At 42.8% G+C, this 13,416-nt stretch overlaps 1 protein-coding gene across 7 annotated transcripts in view; it reads left to right on the top strand.

Moving 5' to 3' along the window:
- Trpm3 (transient receptor potential cation channel subfamily M member 3) overlaps positions 1-13,416 on the top strand; it is a 526,011-nt gene that overhangs the window by 424,420 nt on the left and 88,175 nt on the right. For all 7 annotated transcript variants that reach the window (XM_055613953.1, XM_055613952.1, XM_055613951.1 and 4 more), the window contains 3 exons: positions 4,727-4,827; positions 6,066-6,200; positions 9,442-9,492. In XM_055613953.1, the coding sequence (XP_055469928.1) occupies positions 4,727-4,827; positions 6,066-6,200; positions 9,442-9,492 (287 nt within the window). The remainder of the gene's footprint in view (positions 1-4,726; positions 4,828-6,065; positions 6,201-9,441; positions 9,493-13,416) is intronic.

The raw sequence follows: 13,416 nt of genomic DNA, 5'->3' as shown, positions 1-13,416 counted from the left end.
TCCTCCCGACCTCAGCTCAGAGCATAGAAATAGAGGAGGTGGGCGGCCTGCAGGATTGTGTGGCTAAGCCGTGCTTGCAAAAGGGAGTTTGGTTTTGCTTAGTTTGGCTTAGGAGAAAGCCTTCCAGTTGTGAATAATAACTAGCTTGGAATGTTACCCTGGGTCCATTATAACCCAGCTCATTAAATGATAAATAATAAAAACGGATTAGCATAGACCGCACACAGAGATAGTCTAAGGAAAAATAACAGAAGACCAAAACGCATTAACAAAAGAATGATATTCTTTGTAAAAGAAAAAAAAATGTTTTTGGGGGAAAAAAAGTTGAACTTTGAATACAGTAGCAGCCCTTCATCTATGAGGATGCATTGCCAGACCCCAGCACATGCCTGAAACCGCAGATGGAACCAAGCCCATATACATTGTAGGGTTTTTTCTAAACATACATGCATACCAATGTAAAGTTTAATATATCCAACTAATAAAGCTGAATAGCTATGACAGTATTCTGGAATAGAATTTATGTGGAGGTGGGCCCTCAAAACTATCTGACTGGGGCTAGGAAGATAACTAGATGGAGAAAGAACCTGCTGTGCAGGCGTGAGGGTTCGAACTCAGGTCCCTTGAATGCATGTAAAGCCAGACCTAGTAGCATGTGCAGCTGCAATTCCAACAACCTAGAAACACATAGGCCAGCTAGCTTGGTGTATTTGGCGGAAGACAAAAGACCGTGTCTCAAACAAGGTAGAAAGTAGGGACTGACACTCAAGGCTATTCCTCCAGCCTCCATTTGCACCCCCACTATGACAGACACAAAAAGACATGCACACACGTGCACACACACACACACACACACGCCATCATCATCATCATCACATCACACAAAGACTATGGAAGTGCATATGTACAGAAATGTATCTTCCTCAACTATGCTCATCCCCACTGTGATGGAAGATGATGCTAACCCTGTGTGAATAGGTGAGGAAAGCGAAGGAGGAAAGACTTGGCACACACCATAGCTGTAATGTCTATAGTAACACAAGCTTTCATGAACCCCGTCACCAAGAAATGCTTGTTCTTCCTGTGAATCTTCACAACTCTACCACATAATTTTTTTTCTGTTGTTTTTAAATCAGGCAATTTCTCTTTTCACGTTGAAGTAGCCCGTGTGCAGTTCTCTTCTCTTAGGCAGCCTCAGTTGCTGGCGCTGCTGCTCTCATGTGTCTGCCCTTTGACTGTTCCAGTTCTGGGGACACAGGTGGGCCCTCACCAGACACCATACCTGCGGGGAGTCTGATCTTGGATTTTCAGGCCTCCAGCCTGTCAAAAATTAACGTAGATTCTTTGGAAGCTGCCACTTTATGGCACTGTCTCTTAACACTAAGAGACGAAGACTTGCCTTTTACATACCATGCACTGCTCTGAACTCTTAAGTACAGCGGTAGATGAAGCAAGCTGAATCTCTAATCTCCTACACACATTGTCCCTCAAAACTCCACGTGCTCAGAACTTCTGCATTTACAACCTCACCAGCCTCATGCAGAAAGACAAAATAAGCACTGTTTTGACTTCATGCTTATGTGTATTTGTGGCCACATTAGTGCGGTGTGGTTGACCCTTTCTCCTTCTGGATAACTTTACGTGCCTCCTGCCTCCTCATCCTTATACCTCTATCTCTCCCCTTGTCACTCTCATGCTCACACTGTGTCCATGCTTACAAAAGCTTTCCTCAAAAAATACTAAGGCCCCACACCCATCAGCCCTGGAAGTAGATGGGTGAGGGCCCTGAGCTCAAGTCAGGGCCCACATGGAATCTCTGCCTACTTCAGTTCCTCAAGACATTTTCCAACTATCTGATTTCATGTGGAGTCAACCAGAGAGCCCAAAGAACTCAAACACTTGTGCCTTCAAGGCTACTCATAGACATTATTTCCAGCCCTCATTATTGAGGATAGCCTGCCAATGGATTGCTGCAGCTAGTTGGCACAATATTGTCATGGTAACAAGCAGGATTGCAAGGCTAGAGCGGTGCTGACATAATCGTTTATATACAGATACAGGCCACAAATACACTGGGAGTGCCATTGGTCCTCTACAACCCAAATACACACTCTGAAAGGTCACTGGGTACTGGTTTGCTTGCTTTCTGAGTGCTGACCCACCATAAATAGGATACCGTAACCTCCATTCAGAGGGTGACTGCAGCTTTGATGATCACCATTAGCTGTACAATATCCAAATCATTTCTGGAAACTTATTCAATAAATACATGCTGAGCAGGTAAATCGCATGACTGATCTATTAAACTAGAGCCTTCTCCTTTCCAGACTGTGAGATCTGAAAACAAAGGATTTGGTCTTTCTTAACTTGGCACCCATACTGGCATAGTGTCTGCCATATAAGAAGGCACGAAATCAGTATGTGTGAATGCAAAAATACATGAGTAAAAAGTGAGCAGATTAATGTGGGTATATTATCGACAATATATTTCTTCCCATATAAATCACCCAGGGAGCTCTAAGAACATGCAGTCCCTAGGACCAGATTAACCAGGATCTCTAAAGATGCATGAGGCAAGACTATATTTATTGAACTTCTGCAGGAAATTCCAGTGTACAGCCAATTAAGGGCAGTGTGAGCTGCCATCCAGTCTTACTTGGGACTGAGGCATCTCCCTGAATGAAGGAATTTCGTGCTCAAACTGTCACAGTCCTAAGCCAGCCAGGATGGTTCATCACTTGTACCAATCCAAACTGTCACCCAGACAGTGCTTGAGTGATGTATTTTCAATTTTTAAAGAGACAAAATTCACTGGCTTCATGTTTTTATTTGACACTTACCTAATTACATTCAAGCCCATAGCTCACCTTGACCTCAATCACTCTTTCCTCCATGGGCTCTTGTTCAGGCTTGTGTTACTATTGACTTGGGTAGCATACGAATTGGTGACATATAACTGATGATGGGAATGACTAAACCATTACAGTGTGTAAGCAGCAGTCAGCAGACCAGCTTTTAAAAAGTAAAGTCTGTCCCTCTTCTCCCTCTCTCTTCCTCTTTTTCTCCCTCTCCTTTTACTTCCCTCCTTCTCTCCCTCCCTCTTCTTTTCCCTCTCTCTCTCTCTGAAGCTAAAAATCAAATTGATATAACCATATTTTAAAAAGAAAAAAGGAAAGAAGGAAGGAAGGAAGGCGGCCTGGGATGATGATGAAAGATTGTCCAGCAGTTCAGAGCACTATAACTTCAGTTCTCAAGGATCTGGCTCCCTCTTCTGACAGGCAGCAGGCCTGCACATGGTATATATACATATATATAGGCAAAACACTTACATGTATAAAACAAAATAAAGAAACCTTACAAAAGCATGTTTAGTGAAAAGAGCACTGAGGTTTGTTTCCTCGGAAAACTAAGACCAGATGGGATATGTGGTGTGTGGGATATGGGATATGGCTGTGTGGCATAGCTATCCTGTGACCAGGTGCATGCCAAAGGGAAATGAAATCTGTACAGCAAAGGGGCATCCATACTCTTGTCAGCACCATCACAAGACTCAGGCTATGGACTCAATTCAGAAGTCCATCACCAGATGAATGGCTAAAGAAAATACAGGGTATTTATTCAGAATGCTATACTAATCACCAGAAAAGAAGGAGGAACATGCCATTTGCAGCAACACAGATGAAAATGGAGGACAGTGAGCTAAGTTCAAAAGCAAACAAATTAAAAAAAAAAAAAAAAAAAAAAACTATCACAGAAAGGCAAACACTGAAAGTTCTCCCTTAGATTTGGAAACTAAACATTGATTTCATGGCATCAGAGAGATGGGTGGTGGGAGAAAAGAAATAGGTGGAGAGGGGTGTTTAATGTGTCCAGGGTACATCCTGTTAAGAGGAATGCCGTTGACCGGTTGACCGAGCCGTCGCACTGGAGGAAAACTGGGGTTTACAACTGACTATATTCTTGAAAATTGATAATAGAAGGAATTGAATGTTCTCAGCATCCACATACAAATGCTCTACGTGCGAGTGATTCTAATCTTTTCTGTATACACAGTGTGCGTGTGCCTAAATGTCACACCATTAACCCGTAAACATGCACTTACTGTGTCAATTAAAGCAAAACCTTAGGCTTTTAATAGAGGGAAATAATGAGCAGTTACAAAATGCCACTTTCTGACTAGGATCCCAGTGAACCTTCGCTTTTTTTTTTTTTCCTTCTCTGAGTTAGTAACATACATTTCCATATATTTCAGTCACCCTGGCATGAGTTTGCAACCCCTGTTGTAATCTGAGAAGATGAGTGATTTTCTTAATGGGAAATTCTCTGCATAAGTAAAATTAACAGGCATTATTTCAAACAGTAATCAATTTACTTCAAGAATGTGGCTTACACATTGATGGGTTTACATCAACCTGTGGACACCAAAGCCGGCCTGTGAAGGTGAGCGCAACCCAAAGCTCTCAAGGAACTTGTCACTCAGCAGACAGTCCCAGGTCGTCGGAGGCAGCAACCAGGTTTCTTCAGAACCTGGTTTGTTTTAAAATTAATTAATCTACAGTGCACAGTAAAACACTGGCAAAGAAGGCTCCTCCCTCAAAATGTCAGTGGTGGAATGGAGTCACACATCTCCTTCGCTTGCTCTTGGGGAAGGGGGATTGAGAGGCGAGTGATGGACAGAGTCTTCGAGGCTTGACTAACGACTGTTTCTCTTGCCCTCTTTATACAGGAGCCAATGCATCTGCCCCAGACCAACTGAGCTTAGCTTTAGCCTGGAACAGAGTTGACATCGCTCGCAGCCAGATCTTTATTTATGGGCAACAGTGGCCGGTAGAGTATATATGTGCACGCATGCGTCCGTACCCTTGTGAAGCCCGTGGGATTTATGGAGTCTTTGAAAGTGGTAGGGGAGAGATCTCCCTTTGCATAGCACAGCACGTGGCCTGGGAGACGTTCTCGTGTTTGGTAACATGCTGCCACCTAGTGGAAGATGTAACTAAGCGCAACACCAAATGCTCCCTGGCTCTTTGAGCAATTTTTGGACGCGAATCCTCTTTTTATTCTCTCTTTAAAGACAGGGATAAAACAAAGTTAAAATAAATGAAGGCGAGGATTCGTATGCTTCTGGTTGTCTTTTGGGCCAGCAGAAGGAGGAAGCTGCTGCCACCAAAAGGTGGCACGTGCATGCTGGTATGCGACAGAGCCAGGCCTCTGTGTGCAGCAGGTACCTTCTGGTCCTGGGGGCCGAACACAGGTCGGCCCTATCCGGACACCGGTCACAGGTGAACCAAAGCTATTTATAGCTGTCCATGGTTTTGGTTTTTTGTTTTGTTTGTTTGTTCGTTTGTTTGTTTCTGTCACTTACCTGAAAAAAAAAAATTGGGAAATGGGACATTGGGTGATATACGGACGCCACAGCTGCTTGGAAGTTAAGACCTTCTATCCCCAGGAGCTCCAGCTACCACTGAGCACCTGTCTTCACAGGGTTCAGAGACTGCTAGTTGGGGGCATACTTCTCAAGGAATCTGGACGTTAAAAGGAAATGAAAAAATGTGAAAGGGATACAAATCTCGGCGAGTGGTGCCACCAGAAAATATGTTGTCCTTAAAGGACATGACACCAGCCTGCCTCGGGGTGTCCTCTACCCACCTACACTCCTGTCCCAGCCTACCTGGCCCTCAGCTCTGTTTACCTGAGTTCCTATCCTAGAGTCAGCCAGGGCTCTCATCAGAGCCTTAGAAAGAAGAAAATGTTGGCAGAAAGTGGTCCCGCCCTACCTCTATAGGCGTTTGCAGGGAACTAGCCAGAGCATCCGTCCCGAGGGAAACCTGGAGTCCTGAGCCTCCAGAACAAGAAAGAGATTCAGGGGAGAAAGTAGCTTCTAGACCTGCAGGCCTTGACTTCTGTTTCCCAAGACATGACCTACAGGACCAGGGGTAGACCTGAGGTGGGGGTGCTGGCTCTCTCTGGCGTCTCTGGAGATTCGCAGACGTCGCTAATCTGTTTAAAGCACCGAGACACCGCACTTCTCTGGTACAGGCGGACTAACTGACTATCTCGAATTACAGGTAGGGTCCCTGGAGCAAGCCATGCTGGACGCCCTAGTCCTGGACAGAGTGGATTTTGTGAAATTACTCATAGAGAATGGAGTAAGCATGCACCGTTTTCTCACCATCTCCAGACTAGAGGAACTGTACAATACGGTAGGGCCAAGCTAAGATGCCTTTCAGTGTCTGTGTCTCTTCTGTTTGTTTACCGTCTCCTGCCTTGCGCCCCGCCCCACCCCCGCCCCCGCGGTGCCTGTGATTCTCTTCCTGTCTCTCCTGTAATGCATGCATCATTCCTCACATGCACTCCCGTACACCTGGCTGGACAACAGACAGTCACCAAGACTTCCCTTGTTTTAACTGCTCAGTTGTCAGCATTTTCGGCAAAAGGTGTAGTGGTCACCAGGGGACACTGTTCTCAGACGCTAACACAACCACAAACTAACTCTGTCAGAACACAAGTACTCCGTAAGCCTGGGTGGTGGAGGGGAGACAAATACAGCAGAGGACCAGCCGTCAAATGAGGCTGATTAAGTATCCTGTATCATTGTGTCATCCTCAGAGCTAGGAAGTTCTTTTTTTTTTCCCCCCCCACCCCTGTGATAGTATAAAATACCCTGGAGTCATCCAAAAACATTTCGTGGTGGTGGTTGTTCTTGGCAACAGCATTCACTAAAAAAGGCAACTAAGTGTAAAGAACTGATGTTGTTTTTTACCATTTCACAGATGAGAAAACTGAGGCGGTCTTAGTCTATTTGTGCTGCTACAACAGAATACCTGAGGCTGGGTAATTTATGAAGAACATATATTTCTTTCTCACAGTTCTGGCGGCTGGAAGTCCAAGATCAAGGTGCCAGTAGGTTCATTATCTAGTGAGAGCCATTTCCTTTTTCCAGCCTGTGTCCACTGAAAGGGACAAACACTGCGCTGTTAGGGCAGAAAGGTTGGAGGTACAAAAGTGTCACCCCTCTTCTGTCTAGACCTCAGTTCCGCTTACAAAGAATGTACCTTTGTAACCGAATCACCTAATCACTGCCCCTCTCCACACTGCTGTACTAACATGAAGCTTAGCATGAATTTTGTAGAGTCACAAAAGTATAAACCACAGACAGAGGGAGGCTAGGTAGTTTACTGAAGATCCTAAATCTCTGAACAACAACTAAAAAAAGACGCCAGTACCTAATGTAAGCCTCTTCTCGGAGGCTCTCTTTCCACTCACCGGCCACAATGTCTGTCCCTGCACCCTGGGTGCAATGGGACAGGGCTATGGGCTGCTCCCAAAAAGAGGTAGAGAATACCTGTTTCATCTCAACCCACTGCAGGAGGAAAGTCGGCTGGCAGAGTGGATCCAGGTTCTCTTTTCCCTGCAGACTTGTCTTGCCTCAACACACTGAGATTTACAGTAAGGAATAAATACACCTAGGAATCATGACTTAGATGTCAGTTAGAGAGTTATGGACATGGAAAGGTTCATTCCAAAGCCTAGGAAAGAAAGAGAGAGAGAGAGAGAAAGAAAGAAAGAAAGAAAGAAAGAAAGAAAGAAAGAAAGAAAGAAAGAAAGAAAGAAAGAAAGAAAAGCCTATTCCTGGACCTTAAGCCAACAGGTTTCCTCATTCTCATCAACAGGTAGTCAGGCAGTAGTCACCTGAAGTGCTGTGTTGAGAAGAATTATGAAACATTAAATGGCAACAATAATGACACCTGCACTTCCTGGATGCTACGTGCTTTTTAAATAGCTTTATAAAGAAGGATTGCATTACTTACTTCTCAAGTAGACCTATCAGATGAGGTGGTATCGTGATCCACATTTTAGAGAGGCGACAGTCAAATCACAGTGAGCTCTGAGGTGGCGATATACACACCCAGGTTTGGGACCAGGAACACCAGCCCAAGAACATTATCACTGTTCTAGATCCTCTAATCATGCTGCCAGATTTAGTCAAAAAACTGCAGCACACCAGCAAATCTGTGTTTCAGATGAGCAATGGTTGTTACATAGGCAGGGTTGTCCTTCATTTATTTGCGGAGTTCATCCTAAGAGTTACCACATGAGAAAGAAAAAAAAAAAACTTCAGATGTTCAAATTCCTCATCCAAACGACATCGAATTTTCACAGAACCTATACACATCATCTTTTTTTTTTAAAAGTAGCCTCTCCCTGGAAGCTAAATAATGAAGCAGCTAAACCAGAGACTTTGTGCTCTGACATACAGTGTCGTATGCAAGGTAAACACCATATACGTAATCAATAGCCAGAAAGGAATGATGATAAGAAAAGTACCTGTACATGTCCAACACAGACACAGTTCCCCTAAAATACTTTTGTTACATTTGGTGGACTCCACAGACACAGACCTCACGAAAGTGGAGGGCTGACTATATATTCCCAGTATGGCATGGGGTATCATTGCTCATCTGAAATTCAAATTTCATTGGGTATTCTGTAAGTTGCTTAGCATCTCCTGAAAGTTTACAAAACAACAAATCATTTGCTTTATTCTTGGCCTCAATAGATACATACCCTTTCCTGACCTTTTTCCCCAATGAGCTTATGACTTTTCCTTAAGTCGGATGTCAGAGAACCAGCACCAAAATATAAAGGCAGCCCATGATTCTTGTACAGCCTGGGAGCTAAGGACGACTCTCTTTTATATGTAATGGCTGAAACTATCAAAGGAACGCAAAATTCTATGACATATTCAAATTTACAAAATCTGGCCAAGTATAGTAGCAGCTGCATGTAATCCCAGAAACTCAGAAGGCTGGATGAGAGATGTAAGATTTTTTTTTTTATAGGCCAGCTGGGGTTTAACAGTAAAACCCTCTCCTAAAAAAATATTATATGGAATTTAATTTTCTGGTACCAGGAAATAAAATTTTATTGAGACATGGCCAAGATCACTTGTTTATGTATAATCTATAGCTGCTTCCATACAATAATAACAGCTAAATAGATTAAGTAAAGATGGCATAGTCCATAAGCTTTCATTATTTACTTTCTGGCCTTTTGCAAAGACAGTTGGCCAGTGCTTTTTGGAGACAGGTTTTCAATGACAACTTGGAAAATGACACCGAAGAAAACTAAGAAATTTCTATGACAACCCCCTCTGCTTTCTCCTGCTGTAAAATTAGTTCCTTCTACATATATATATTAGTTGACAATCGGCCTTACAAAGTTTGAACCTAGACCTTCAAGCACATTTCCCTGGAGAGCATGTGACCCAAAACCCAGCCAGTCTTGGTTTCAAAGTGATGTATACAACTGAGCAGCTAGAACAAGGCCCAGCACAAGAGCTGCCCTCCACCAACCAGAACCCTTCCTTCCAGCCCCCTCTTACCTCACCACCTGGAGCCCCTGACTAGCAAAAACTGTTTGATTGTTCTTTATCGTTTTCAGAGACATGGGCCCTCAAATACATTGTACCACTTGGTCAGGGATGTCAAAAAGGTAAGAATCCTCTAGACCACAGGTCGGAGGCCCTATCCTGAGTGCTTCCTGTGATAGAGAGTATCTGTTATGCATGAGCTGCCCCATCTCCATGTCCCTGCTGGCTCCCTTCATGGCAGAGCGGTGTATGTGATCTGCTTCGTAGCTCAGACACCTCTGCTGATAATGCTGCTGTGGCCCTTCCTCCGGTTGCCATGGTTTTAGATGCTTTTGTTGAATGTAACGCTTTTCTATATAGCAGATTCTAGGCTTTCCCCCATGCCAAAGTGGATTTATGCCATTGCCTATATCTTTCCAAATGTTCCTTACTGCTTGGGAAATTAATTTCCATGGTACCTTGCCACAATATGTACCTTTCTGCTAGCTCCTGACAACATCCTACCTACCTTCACATGAAGTGTAGTTAGAATAGCTGAGAAAAATCATCTATACATTCCACTCTCTTAACACTTTATTTTTCCAAAATATGTTTTATACCCATCTATTCAACTGATTTATATATACATATACATATACATATACGTACACTCGAGTTATTCAGTTTATAAAGGAGGCTGAAGGGTAAGGAGGTAATGACTATATTCAATGATTTGTAACAGGCTAGCATCACCACAGAGCCTTTATCAAGGAAAATAGGCAATGACCGGGGCTCACTAGCGATGAGACACGCAGCATTACATATATAGGCTTTCTATATTGACCTATTGATCTACTCTTCACAAAGACTGTCTGAGGCAGAATTACAGTTCCTTGTTATTGTTGCATAATATTCTCATTTAAAATTGAACATTGGAAGGTTATGTTGAAACTCAGCATATGCTTGTTCCTTTGCCCCAAGCGGTCTTCCCCCCACCCCCTTAGGGTAGCTTGGCTTCAGAACCTTTAACTCCAAGGAACAAAGCAGAAATTGTAGACTTTCCCCACAGTATAGGAATGCTGTGGTACTATGCTATAACCCAAGGACATACTTAAACCTTGACCAGCAGGTTGTTCTTCAGTGGCAGGTTCCTGGAGGGGAAGGACTATGAGGATCAGGAGACAAAGCAGTTAGGCAAGTTAGGATCACGAGGTCTTGCCCACATTATATCATATGCCTAGCCAGCTTATTAAGTACAACAACCTATACACAGTGTTCAAGAGGCAGAAATGAGACAGAGTCAGTAGAAAACTGTCACACAGTGGGACAGAGTCAGCAAAAAGCTAATCAAGCAACGTTACCCAAAGGGAACACGGGATGTTTCAAGTGCACCACAGACTCGGCAACCATGGCTGATCACCACAGCCCTTCCAGAACTGGAAGGAGGGGATTTTCCCAGGATTGCAAGCCTCAATTATCCCAATGACCTGGACTTAGGATATTTCTGGCCTTGCCAAGCATGTTTTTGGCTTTATACAAAGAAATAAGTTCCTTCTCCATATATCAGGGCCTCAGAGAAAGCCCTGTACTGAACTAGCCCTCAACCAAGAAACAAAAGTACCAGGCAAGTCAGTCTATCGCCTCATAGGAAGTTTTGACTAGAATTGACCCTTAGTAAGAAACTTTTAATATTTTTCTTCAAAACGTCAGAGGCCCTGAAAGCTGCTTATAATTGGACTAACCTTCTGGACCTTTGTTAAGAATGAGTAAAGGCTATAAGAACAAAAACAAAATCAACATTCCCCTACAAACACTGTTTTGGTTTTTTGTTGTTTTGTTTTGTTTTCTTGCTGCCACAAACCTTTCTTCCATCTTCATACAACTATAATGGAGGATTGTCCCACACTGTGAGCAGAGCCTGTACCTCTTAAAATCAAGGGAAGCAGGTCCTATGCAGCCCCGACTCACCGCTTTCCTGAGTTCCCAGCTTTCCCCAGTCTGGCCCACTCTGAGCTGCAAGTAGTATCTATACCTTCAACAAACCCATTTCCTTCATATAGTCTCCCTTTTATCCTGGTTTAATTTTTTCTGGAAACTAATCTCAGATGATTAGAGTCCCACATACTCAACATATTATTTGATAGGCTTTCGATTCCTGTGTTCAAAAATTATTTTGAACATTTCTAAAATAATAAATATGATACCATCTCCTCACCTCAGACTAGTCTGGTGTCCGGCTAGAATGTGAGGTTTTCTGATCAGAGGTGTATGCTTTGATTCCAAGTCCCAGTCACCAGGCAGCCCAAGCCTTGGAACAAGTCCCTCATTTACTTTACCTGCTCCCTCTCCCAGCAGTTAGGTCTTGCCTGATTTTCAAGAGGATTTGGGGAGTTAGAGTTTCTTGAGTTAAATAATCAGGATCGCTCATATTAGCTTCTCTTCTCCATAGAATTCCACTTTGCAAGACTGCTCTCTAGCTGAAAGTCTGTGAGCTGCCTCTTGTGTTTGCTCATATCACAAGTCCTATTAGATGACATGCAGTGTATCCTTGGGGTACTTCCTTCCCTTTCTAAAGCTTTTTAGCTGTTAATGTACCTTAAAAACAATGTAGATTGGTAAGAAAGGAAAGGATGGTGAGAACATGGGAGAAAGGATATTTGTTAGGAACAGATCTTTAAGAGTGACAGGAATAATAGAGCAAGAAGATAGTTCTATTAGTGTTCATTCACTCCCTGATTTAGGAACCAGAGGAAATGACTCTAAACCTCACTTAGAATAGCCCTGAACTGGTCTAGAAAACAGTTTCCCCTTTTGCTCAGTGAGGAGGCTGCTAGTCAGATAAAGGCAAAGACAAAGGCTGTGTTTAGTTCCTTCTCCTGGAAAAAGTAGAAACAGAGAATGAAGACGCTGATGAGGGGAATGTCTGGCCACTAAAGCGAAGAGAGAGCTAGCCTTTTCACCCTCAAAGGAACCAAACATGTCAACAGTTTATGTTCATGGATGAAATGAGCTGACAATTAAGCTCTTTCTTTTGTGTTTCTCAATGAAGGGAAAGGGAGAGAAATTAACATCTGGGCACAAATTTCTTCTATGTTCCCATAGGACTATGACTTTTTCTAATTTAGGCCAACTAGTTACTCAGGGGATTCACAATCTAGGTTAAAAATGCAGAGAATATTCTAGGCCATTTAATTTTCAAAATTAAAGAATATAATAATAAGTGCCTCCTTCCTTACATATATGTGTGTATATAATATATTATATGTACATATGTAGTAGGAAGCTTCAACCAGTAATCATATTCTAAATAACATATGTGTGTGCATATACATACATACACATACACAAAGACATGTTCATGAATTAGAAACACAGTTGTGATCCTTAAACATAGTATTTGGTGAGATGTCTCTAAATTAAATGCAAATGAGGCTTACACACCCAAGGATACATTTCACAATAATCAGACCACCATTAGCCAATCAGAAGATTATCTGCGAGTCCAGCTGTTCTTTGGAACCAACAAAAAGAATGAGGAGAAATCCTTCCAAGCTAATCTCAAGATCTCAAATTATTTTGTATCCAGAAAACAATCTAGAAGCGATGTGATAAAGAAGTGCTATTACACTCCTCATCCACCAGAAGTTTGAACTGATATAAACCGAACCAATTCTATGAAGCAGTTTCATGCATAAATCCATTGACTCTACTCATGCTTTCCTATTAAACTAGTGACTCAAGTCTGTCTGCACTTCTGTAAAATATAACCTACTGTTTTAGTAGCTGTCTGCTCAATCTGTGGCTCCGGGATGTTTTAAACAGTAGTTTTTCTTTCTTCAATGAAATGTACTAATACTTTAGATTATCTGTGCTATCCTTCACCACCAGAGGAGGGTGATTTGAGTACTATACAGAGGCTGTGGTATAATGAAAATGATTTGAAGTTCATTTACATAGGAACTAAGACCTAGTTTTGCTGAATACGGAAGAGGTAGAACTAGAGAAAGGGGAAAGGAGAGAGAAAGGCAGGGAGGGAGGGAGGGAGGGAGGGAGGGAGGGAGGGAGGG

The sequence above is a fragment of the Psammomys obesus genome, unplaced genomic scaffold, assembly GCF_907164565.1.
Source record: "Psammomys obesus unplaced genomic scaffold, mPsaObe1.curated_primary_1811, whole genome shotgun sequence".
In the NCBI taxonomy this organism is placed as follows: Eukaryota; Metazoa; Chordata; class Mammalia; order Rodentia; family Muridae; genus Psammomys; species Psammomys obesus.
The sequence above is the reverse complement of the archived record's forward strand: the minus strand, read 5'-3'. Positions and strand labels throughout refer to the sequence as shown.